A 10854-nucleotide genomic window follows, 5' to 3' on the forward strand; every position below is an offset into this window, starting at 1 on the left:
AACTTTTTTTTAAAAAAATTACTCATACTACTGTAAGAAAATCTTTGTCTAACTCTTTGATTATGTGCCTATGTCCATGCATAGTGGCTTTAGAGGCTCCCCGTGGTGGCCATGCCACAGCCTGGCCCTAATGGCACCAGCAACTCAACAGTGCAAACTAGCTGAAGAAAGGGGGGCTTTTGGTACAATCCTTGGGAAGGTACTGAGGAGCATGCTTTCTGGAAGGGGCACATGCCTCAGGAGGAGCCCAGGGACGAGACCCATGGCCCAGCACTGCCCACTCTTTCCTCTCTTCTCTGGTCCTTACTAGCTTCCACTGGGCCTCCTTTCTTGTAGAAGAATCTTCGCCAGGCAGTGGGGGAAGGTGGGTGCCTCTAAATGCTGTCTGCTCCTCTGAGGGATACTGGGCTTCCCACAGTCCATTTGGAAGGCTGCAGGCCCCCTTGCTTCCCCTGCCTCTCTGGTTATGGCCTGCAACCCAAGAGGTTGCACCAAAGCCAAGTGGTGTGTGTGTGTGTGTGTGTGTGTGTGTGTGTGTGTGTGTGTTGGGGTGGGGCACAGTGTGCTGTGTCATTCCCGTCACACTCCTTTCACACATCCATCCATCCCTGACCTGCTGGCCTTGGTATCTCTGCTTCAGCGTCCAGTAGAGGACCACGGGGACAGGGGAGGAGGTCACGTCAGTGGCCCCCATGCTGGCTTGGCCACCAGCTGGGCCACAGGAGAGAGGGCTCTGCTGAGGCACTTGGCCCTCTTGATACATCTTGGATGAGTGAGCCACTGGTTGAAAACTGGTTATTTTTTTGTGTGGTACTTTGAGATCTATCATCTTGGGTTTTTTTTCATCTCCAAAGTTTAAAGTTTTTGTGTACAAAGTTCTATGTTTTAATTACAGGCAGTCCCATTTCCTTCTCTTGTATGACCTTGCTGACTCTTATGGCCCTGCCATGGTTCACTTGGTGAGATGCAGAGAAGAAAGACCCTTCCTTCCCTGGGCCACTTAGGATGCCTCTTCAGGAGGGTCAGCCCAGTGCCACCATCCTGCAGTGTATACCCAGGCTCCAGGGCTGGCAGCTGTGTCCTTGGGTGCCCACTCTACCCCTGAACAGGCAGAGAGAAGTCCTGAAGGAAACCAGGGAAGCTCACCAAGCTTCCAGGGCTGCCCACCTTCCCCCCTCTCCTCCTCCTACCTCTCTACCCCCCTCCTCCCACAGTCCTGCTCCTCCCCCTCCTACCTTCCCAGACAAAGTGGATAATGGGTCATTTCTGCCTCCACTTGTCCACGTTTCTCACCCCCAGGGCCTCTGGGCCTCCTTCCTAGTCTGTCTAATTAGCTGGCTCATATCCTAACAATGGAAGAGATCCAGGGAATGAAGGAGGATCCTGAGCTGCTTCCAGCTAATCCTATGGCAAGTCTCCAGAACCCCAGTCCTCCCTGACTTACGGACCTCTCCAGGGAGGCACATTTTGCATGCATTTTTTTCTCCTTTTTAAATTATACCAGTAATCCATGTTGATTGTAGAAAAATTTTAAATTTGATCAAATAGGAAAATGAACATTGCTTCTAATCCTATCACTTAAAGAGATCTAATGTGACTCTTTGGAATTTAACTCTATACTTCTTTGTCCTGGAGTCAGGTACATCTTAAACCTGATGTTTAGGGGTGCCTGGGTAGCTCAGTCAGTGAAGCATCTGCCTTTGGCTCAAGTCATGATCTTGGGGTCTTGGGATGCAACCTCACAGCAGCCTGCTCCCTGATCAGCAGGGAATCTGCTTCTCCCTCTCCTTCTGCCACTCCCCGGCTTGTGCATGGGCTCTCTCTCTCTCATATAAATAAATAAATCTTTAAAAAAAAAACTGATTTTTAAAACCAGTAGGTGCTCATGTTGTATATAAACAGGTCAGGTTGTATGTAAATGAGATATGCAAAAACCAAATCATGATGGGGTTATGGGCAGTTTTCAGGTCATTCAAAATTATCTTTAATGCTGTTACTTCGCCTTTTAAGTGGAAACAGATTGTAATTACACCTCACTTCTAATGGACCTCAACTGTCCTAATTGCTGCTACTGCCATAAAAATGCACTGCTAATTTTGTATCAGAATAAATGTATCACCTCACATTTTGCAGGTCAAAAGTCTGAGTGGGTCGAGCTGGTGCCTCTGCTCTAGATCCCACAGGCCACATCAAGATGGCTGATCCGAATTCTTCTCCAGACACTCGGTGGGAGAATTGGGACTCCGACTCATTCAGGTTGCTGGCAGAATTTGGCTCCACATGGCTATAGGACTGAGGTCCCCCTTCCTTGCTGGCTGCCAGCCAGGAGTCCTTCTCAGCTTCTGGAAGTCGTTCTCAGCACATTCCCTGACTCATGGTCTCCTTCATCTTCAAACCAGCAATGGCAGGTCTAGCCATTTTCATACTTCATATATTTCTGGCCTCCTCTTCTGCCCTTTTGGGGATCCTCCTGGGAGCTCCTGGGTGTGATCTGAAGCCAGCCCACAGACACGGTGGACCGGGAGGGACAGAGGCAGGCCACTCCCAATGGGCTGAATGAGCTCAGGAATCTGAGCTAGGAGGTGGTCTTGGGGGCTGCAAGGTGGTAGACCCCATGCCCACCCACCACATCCTAAAGGTTCAGAGGAAGGCTTCACTGGGGTCCAGTCACATACCCCCTCCCTCCTGATGGTCCCAATACCACATCATTATCCCAAGTCTGTCCTGGGAGAAGCTTCTGGGAGCAGGCAAGGCAACTGGAACCCACATTCCAAGGACAGGAGAAGGGATGAGGAGCCTCCATCACCTAGGTCCAACTCACAGGTCGTATCTTCTCATTGACCTTCCCTGCAGCCTCACCTCTGTGCCTTCAGCCAGAGAAAGTTCTCTACTTTGAAGGAATCCTGTGATTCGATTGGGTACACTTGGTTAATCCAAGATCGTCTCCTTATTTTGTGGTCTGTAACCTTAATTACAACTGCAGAATCCCTTTTGAAGTATCGAATAACAGAGTCACATTTGAAGTATAGAATAAGAGTCACAGGCTCCAAGGACTGGGAGGCATGGATGTTTTGGGGGAGAACGTTCTGTCTACCATGCTGTCTCCGTGTGCTGATAAGCTCATCTTTACATTTTAAATTGGACCCAATCTCCTGGATATTTTAGCTCACATGGGATGATGGGAGCAGGCCCATCTTTACCACTGATTAAATGTGACTGGCTGGGAGTCCACAGACCCACAGAGAGGTCACTGAGTAGAATTCTTTAGAAGGTATCCATACCATTCTTGTAAAGCAAAAAACACTATATCCTGGTACTCAACATCCCACAGGGAAGGGCTTCATTCAGACGTCTTATGCAGGTGATCTAGGCATTTCTTTCAGAGCCAAGTCCTCTCACCTGCCTCCAACAGTATGCTTGCCGCGTTCTCAGATCCTGGCTGTCCAGAGACTAGCTCCATCTTTCCCTCCACTATTCCGCTGTTATTAGTTTTGTGGATAAAAACAGAGTCCAAGAACTTCAATAGCCAGTCATAAGGAAACCCCGTTGTCTGGAAAGGGAAACATAGGGGCACTGCCAGATGTGGCAGCTTCCAGATGACATGGTAGCCAATGCCCATATCATCATTATAAGCCATTCTGTGGCATAGAGATTCAACAGATTTTCATCACCCCAGTCCCAATTTCTTCATCTGGAAAATGGGAATAATAATACCAACCTCAAGGAATTTGTTGCAAGACTTAAGTGATGTAATGTATACAGAATCGCCTAGCACAGCACCCTGGCTTATAGTGAGTGCTCAACAAGTGCTAGCTTGCTTGCTACACCACTGTCACCCCAGGTCCCATCCCCATAACCACTGCCAGGGTGAAAATACTTTCTAAAGAAGGGGCATGTGTGAGTGATTGTTCACAATACCGGTTTTGGTATTGTGAGAGCCGGGAGAGGATATAAGTATTATAAATGAGAGCTTAATCTAAAGTTGATTTTTGCAGTGTTTGGCAGCCCCATAGACTGGAGGATCTTGATCACCTCCTTTCATCACATCGTTATGAGAGCTTGTCCCTGTATCACCCCTTCTCTCTGGCTCAAGGGGCACCAGAAAATAAATGCAGAGGCACAGAGTGAAACATCACTTTATTTCAGCAGATTATCTACACTCAACTGCTTTTGCTAAATTTTAATAAAAGTAAATACATGTGGGTCCTGGTGGTATATCCTCTAAAGCAGTGGGGGAAATGACCTAACTATGCACAGAAAATGCTGGGTCTAAGGGGGAGGAGCGGGGGAGGTTAGGGCTCTCTGTCCCCCAGGGTAATGACTCAGAGCTGAATCCCACCTCCTCCCTTGTAAGCAGAAACAGTGGCCAAGGGCTTCCCCGTTGGCTTGAGGTCACAGTTGAGGTCCTGTTAGATCCAGAAGCCAGGTGTCCTGACTGCCTGCCCACTGTCCCCAGCTGGAAACCCTTCGTCCTCCCTCCTCATAATCTCTCAGGGGAGTGGGGGACCCAACTATGTTTACAAGAGTCCAGAATGGATCAACGTTTTGGGGAACAGGAGTTCTGTTTTAGACCTCCTCCGTACCTAGGGAAAACCAGGAGATTTTTAAAAATTCTCTTTTAATTCTCATAATGTAATGGGGTATATCAGTCTGTTTCCGCAGTTCACATCACAAGGCGTGTCATCCCATACGCAGCTGAGGATTTGCTGAAGAGAAGCTCCCAGCTACCAGTCTGTCCATGCCCAGCTGCATCTTTTCACAAGTAGGCTGGGATTTCCTTCTAAAGCTCGGTAGTCCTCACTGCTGCGTTAGTGACTCTTGGAAGTGCTTAGGTGGGTGAGGCTCAGGAGGACAGGAAACAAAAGACCATGCAGCAGAGGTAAAGCAGGGATGAGTTGGGCCGGGGGTCACTAAGGAGGATTTTCACACCTACATCAAGACCTGCTTCTGTGCACCTGTCCAGTCAGAGGCCTTGGCACTGCGTCCCACACCTAAGGCTCCAGCTTCCTTGGCACGGGCATCCCGTCCCAGGAGCAGCTACACTTCTGCACCCTCATGTTGGGCAGGCTGACCACCCGGGGCCTGGGCCTGCCTCCCTCTTTGACAGTGACGATCATGGGCAGCGATGTCGTCTCCGAGGGGACGCACTGCCGTGGCCCCAGAAGTGGCCACTCGAAGGGCAGAGGCCGCGGGGGCTGCTGACAGGTGCCCACACACTCGTAGGCCAGGAACCCCGGGGGCTCCAGGACCCAGTTCTCGGCCCACTTCATCCCCCGCAGGTCAATGTACACCTCCTGGCGGCAGCAGCGGGCAGCCTGCGTCACCGGCACCTCGGGGTCACAGTCGCCCTGAGCTCTGCGGGGACAAGGAGAGGCAGGGGTCAGCTGAGGGTGCCCGGGGCAGGGGGAGGGCCCTGGCGGAGGGGGCGTCTAGGAGGGAAGTGTTCCATCCTGGCTGTGTTCAAAAGGCTGCTTGTGATCCGGCTGGATGACTACCAGTGGCCAAACAGCACAGAACAAGTGCCATCAGCCCCGAGAGTGGCCGGAGAAATTTCCCGCACCCGCACCCCAAAAGAGCCCCTTCAACGGAGGTGGCAGTCCCTAGGTGCCCCATCCGCAGGCCCGGCGCCTACCCGTAGGTCCCCAGGTCCAGGGTGTGCAGCTCCAGCCGGGGCTCCCCCTGCCCGGCGCCCGTGGGCCCCTGGGAGGCAAAGCGCACCAGCCTGTGGGCCCCGGAGGCGGGCGGGCCCAGGTGCTCCCTCTGCACCGACACCTGCAGGAGCAGGGGCTGCCGAGGCCGGCTCAGCTGCTGCCAGAAGGTCACGGCCTCCGTCACGTCAAAGGCCTTCCAGCCGCTCTCGTGGAGGGACACCAGCCTGCGTGCCACAGGGGGGCCAAGGGGGACAGGGGCCTGAGCTGGGGAGGAGGGGGTGGCTCCCGGGGGTGGGGGTGGCTCCCCTCCGCGCCACCCCGCTGGGGACGCCCCCAGCCCCCTCCCCCCCTCCCCTTCCCGCCGTCTCCCCCAGCTGGGACCCGCCCCCGGCCCTCTCCTCCCTCCCCTCCCTCCCCGCCCCGCCCCGCTCGCAGCCCCCACCTGGAGTCCACCAGGGAGGTGCGGTTGGGGCCGTCGTCTCGGACTTGCAGCCACTCGATGGTGACGCGGGCGCGGGCGCTGTGCGGGGACAGCCGCTCGAGCCTGCGGAGCGCCGCCCTGGGTACCGGCTCCTGGAAGAGGCGCAGCACCGCCCGCAGCAGCTCACTGTTGGGGGGCAACCGCCGCTCCATGCCAAACACCAGCAGGTGCGTGGAGGCCTCTGTCGCCAGCCACCTGCCCGCCACCTCTGGGGACAGGCATGGGGTTAGGATGCCTCTCCAGCCTCAGGGCAGCTTCAAGGGGCAGCAGAGCCCGGAGTCTGCACAGAGGACTGGGGGCTGGGGTTCACCTCAAGTGCACAGACTTGCAGCCTTTCTTTTTGTTTGCTTTTTAAGATTTTACTTTTATTTATTTTATTTTGTTTTATTTCATTTCATTTCACTTGGGGGGGGGGGGCAGAGGGAGAGAGACCATTTCAAGCAGGCTTCTTGCTCAGAGCAGAGCCCAGGGCAATGTCACCAACCTGAGATTATGACCCCAGCTAAAATCAAGAGTCCGGGGCGCGGGGCCGTCTCTTTCCGTCGCGGCCGGCGCGGAGCGAGCTCGCGGGCCGGGAGCCCGAAGCTAGAGAGCCTCTTGGCGCCCGGCGGCTGCTCGCGGCGGCCCGGCGGCCGTCACCATGCCACAAAATGAATATATTGAGTTACACCGGAAGCGCTATGGCTATCGTTTGGATTACCATGAGAAAAAGAGAAAGAAAGAAGGTCGAGAGGCTCATGAACGTTCAAAAAAAGCAAAAAAGATGATTGGTCTGAAAGCTAAGCTCTACCATAAACAGCGCCATGCTGAGAAAATACAAATGAAAAAGACTATCAAGATGCATGAAAAGAGAAACACCAAACAAAAGAATGATGAAAAGACTCCACAGGGAGCAGTACCTGCATATCTACTGGACAGGGAGGGGCAGTCCCGAGCTAAAGTACTTTCCAATATGATTAAACAAAAGCGAAAAGAGAAAGCGGGAAAGTGGGAAGTTCCTTTACCCAAAGTTCGTGCTCAGGGAGAAACAGAAGTATTAAAAGTCATTCGAACAGGAAAGAGAAAAAAGAAAGCATGGAAGAGGATGGTCACTAAAGTCTGCTTTGTTGGAGATGGCTTTACTAGAAAACCACCTAAATACGAAAGATTCATTAGGCCAATGGGCTTACGTTTCAAAAAGGCCCATGTAACACATCCTGAATTGAAAGCCACCTTTTGCCTGCCAATACTCGGTGTAAAAAAGAATCCCTCATCCCCACTATATACAACTTTGGGTGTTATTACCAAAGGTACTGTCATTGAAGTGAACGTGAGTGAGTTGGGCCTTGTGACACAAGGAGGCAAAGTTATTTGGGGAAAATATGCCCAGGTTACCAACAATCCTGAAAATGATGGATGCATAAATGCAGTCCTGCTGGTTTAACAGCAGTTTCAGACGAGTAATCCCTTATAATTACTGAAGACTACACACCTGTCAGGAAGACCATTATTGTTGTGGTTCTGGATGCTACCAAACAGCCTTACATATCTACAGTCATCAAGACATTTATTCTACTATAAAAAAGTTGAAATAGACATTTATTAAAATAAAAAAAATAAAATAAAATAAAATCAAGAGTCCATACTTAACCAACTGAGCCACCTGGGCGCCCCTAAGATTTTATTTTTAAGTCATCTCCATGCCCAGTGTGGGTCTCAAACTCACAACCGGGACATCGGGAGTCCAGTGTTCCACCGACCAAGCCAGCCAGGCCCCTGGACATGCAGCCTTCTTTGGGCAAAGAGGACACAGCAAAAATGGGAGGGCCAGTGGAGAGAGAGGGAGAGAACCCCACCATGGAAATCTCTGGTCCTAAGAGTGTCCTAAGAGGCAGAGCAAGAGCCCTGAATTCTTCTCATTTCCCTGTCATGCCCAGGGAGATGTCCCCACCTGGAGGAAGAGGAATCCAGGGCCTATAACCAGCTTTTGCGGGGCAGAGGCAGGACATGTACAGCACCCTCCTCAGATACACTAGTCCATGTGTCCCTGACACCTGGGGCTCCAGGGTGGCAGCCTCATCGGCAGACCTGCCGGCCACATGGCCACCAGCAGTCACCTCTGCTGAGTCGCCAGGCCTCCAGGCACCTGACCCGGCCTGGCTGGAAAGCAGGAGGTGTGGGTCTGTGTCCAGGCACTGAGGAGGTGAGCCCCAGCCCCAGGGAGGCAGGAAGGTGGGGTGGGATTCACACCTGGCCCAGCTCTGATAGGCTGACTTTAAAATGCTGGAATGGGCCCTCCCAGGTCGTCTCATAAATGGCCCATGGGTCTGGGAGGTAGTCAGAGCTGCTGTACCCTCATTTCACAGAAGCCACCAGGCTCAGAGCTGTTGGGTGACTCGTCCAGGGCAGGACAACAAGTACCAGAGCCGAGTCCCAAGCCCAGGGGTCCCTCCTCTGCTCCTGGCCGGCATGCAGATCCGGACAGGGCCTGGATACAGCCATCCTCGCTGTCCACGGGCCCCCGTCCCAGCCCTGCCGATGGCCTCCCCAGAACGGACCCCCCCACAAGGACTGGGATGCGGCAGCCAGCAGGCAGGTCTCACCTCGGAATCTCTGGCTGAACCTCTTCCCTCGGGAGTGGGCCCCATGGCTGCGCCGCAGCAGGGCCACGTACTGGGCTGTCACATGGGCAGGGGTGACCAGTGCCTCCACTTCGCCCTCATCCAGGACGGGCACCTGGCTGAGGTGCAGCTGGCGCAGCAGGCCGCCCAGGATCCGCTCCCCGCTCAGGGCAGCTCCGGGGCCGGTCAGGGGCAGCGCCCACAGGGCCCAGCACAGCCACACGGGCGTCATGGTGCCGCTGGCTGGGGAGGGGGACGAAGAACAGAGCTGACGTGTCCCCTGGGAGGCTTCAGGAGGGTCCCAGCCGGCTGTGCGGAGGGCCAGGCTGGGCCAGCTTTATAGGCAGCTCTGGGCCTGGCTGGGGTGGAGGGAGGGAAGGGGGGAGGCCAGAAGGGAGGCCTGGAGAGAAGAAGGTCACACCCCTCGGACCTCCTGGGAGCCCAGCAGCCAAACAGGTCCAGGAGCCTGGAGGAGGGGGCTGTCTAGAAGGGGCACTAGAGCCTGTCTGGTTGCCACACCAGCCTGGGGCCTCTGGCTGCTGCTGTCTGGGCAGCTCAGGGCTAACTTTAGGGCATGTTGACTTTTCCTGGCCCTACCCCAGTCCTAGTCTATGAAGAAGTGGGCCTATTCTGTAAGAAAGAGAATCCTATTAGGCAGCTATTGAAATCTCCTTCCTGGAGGCCAGTCTGGGTCTCCGTGTGTTCGTCGGGAAGGAAGGAGGGAGAGGATTCTGAATTCCTGTCTGCTCCCGGCCAGGCCCCATTCTGTGAGCTCTCACAGCAGTCCCTGGACCCCCATCCCCCACACTCCATCTCTACAGTCCCCCTCCTGCTCCTCTCCACGGACCCTCAGAGGACTGTGTCCTGTCTGTGACTGAGGAAGCTGCCGCTGTCAGGCCCAGCTCTCTGGCTGTCCCAGAAAGGGCAGTTTTGCAAGTGTCTTCACAGTCACACGACCGACCTCAGAGTGGGAAAAGCCATGCAGGCTGTGCCAGTCACTCTGGGAGCACTCCACACCGTGAGCCTGGCCTCAGGCTCACATGGGTGCTCAGGTGGACCCGGAGCAAGGGACAGGGACCTGAAAAGCAAGGTCATAGCTGCCCAGAGTCATGTCCTGTCCAAAGCCTGAAGTATGGAGCACATGGGGGTGGGAGCCTCTCAGGGCCTCCCAAACACATAGTTTAGGTTGGCTGGATGCAAGTATGGGGCCTGTGGGCTTAACTGGCTGTTTGACCTTCTAGCAAGATCCTGAAGGTCTTAGTGACTCAGTTTCCCCATCAGAAGGAGGGGTGATAATAATCGGGTCTACTTCACAGGACTAGTCTGGAAATCAAATGCATTAACATGTGGAGGATGCATAGCCCAGAGCCTGGTATACCGTAAGCACACTATAAGGGTTACCTGTGGCCTTTCTAAAAATGGCCACAACAACAACAATCATTTCTTGAGTGCTCACTGTGCCAGGCACTATTCTCATCTCTGAGCATGTGTTCACAACAGCCCGAGGAGGCAGGTATCCGAATGCACCTTCCAGACACAAAGTCAGAATACTGTTCAGGGAAGGAACCTGCCCTCGTTCACTCAGCTGGAGACCAGGAGATCAACACATACATCTGACCCCAGAGACCCCCTCACGGAGGAAATGCAGGAGACAGCCCTTCCCAAACCATGTCAGCCTCATTCTATCATGCTCTGGAATAGACGATGTTTGAGTGCCAAGGGGCCCGGCAGATGGATGCTGTGTCCCTGACAGGTATCTCCTGCCATGCCTCTTCCCCTGTGCTCCCACACATCTCAGGCAGAGAAAGAGTGAAACTTCTGGTGCTCAAGGGCAGAATGTCCTCAGGATAAGAGCCCAGGGACATTGTGCACAAATTGCCACCATATGCATATGCATATTCGTATGTGCAGGTGCATAATAAACATAATGGCTAATAGTGCCTATGGGTTCCATGATGTTCTGAGTGCTTTAGATACATTAACTCTTTTTTTTTTTAATTCAGGTATCATTGACATATAACATTATATGAGTTTCAGGTATACAATGTAAAGATTTGATATTTATATATGTAGCAAGCTGATCCCCACTGGTAAGTCTGCTTTACACCAGTCACTAGACACA

The 10854-nt window shown here is 53.3% G+C and overlaps 2 protein-coding genes across 2 annotated transcripts; one reads left to right on the forward strand and one right to left on the reverse strand.

Moving 5' to 3' along the window:
• Positions 1 to 4159: 4159 nt before the first annotated feature.
• LOC140635474 (left-right determination factor 1-like) lies at positions 4160 to 9046 on the reverse strand. Its single transcript, XM_072830186.1, has 4 exons — positions 8715 to 9046; positions 6094 to 6340; positions 5633 to 5875; positions 4160 to 5355 (listed from the first exon to the last, which is right to left on the reverse strand). Exons 1-4 carry the CDS (start codon positions 8962 to 8964, stop codon positions 4992 to 4994), a joined length of 1104 nt encoding a protein of 367 aa, XP_072686287.1. The 5' UTR covers positions 8965 to 9046; the 3' UTR covers positions 4160 to 4991.
• LOC140635473 (ribosome biogenesis protein NSA2 homolog) lies at positions 6657 to 7743 on the forward strand. The gene has a single exon (XM_072830185.1). It carries the CDS (start codon positions 6773 to 6775, stop codon positions 7553 to 7555), a length of 783 nt encoding a protein of 260 aa, XP_072686286.1. The 5' UTR covers positions 6657 to 6772; the 3' UTR covers positions 7556 to 7743.
• Positions 9047 to 10854: the final 1808 nt, after the last annotated feature.

Source organism: Canis lupus, chromosome 6, assembly GCF_048164855.1.
Source record: "Canis lupus baileyi chromosome 6, mCanLup2.hap1, whole genome shotgun sequence".
Taxonomy (NCBI): Eukaryota; Metazoa; Chordata; class Mammalia; order Carnivora; family Canidae; genus Canis; species Canis lupus.

What these genes read in the sequence shown, in the direction of transcription:
- LOC140635474 (XM_072830186.1), bottom strand. Translation starts at nt 8,964, where the DNA reads ATGACGCCCGTGTGGCTGTGCTGGGCCCTGTGGGCGCTGCCCCTGACC. An exon ending in GTTCAGCCAGAGATTCCGAG is followed by an intron (nt 6,341 to 8,714) that starts GTGAGACCTGCC and finishes GCCTGTCCCCAG; the next exon opens with AGGTGGCGGGCAGGTGGCTG. An exon ending in ACCTCCCTGGTGGACTCCAG is followed by an intron (nt 5,876 to 6,093) that starts GTGGGGGCTGCG and finishes TGTGGCACGCAG; the next exon opens with GCTGGTGTCCCTCCACGAGA.
- LOC140635473 (XM_072830185.1), top strand. Translation starts at nt 6,773, where the DNA reads ATGCCACAAAATGAATATATTGAGTTACACCGGAAGCGCTATGGCTAT.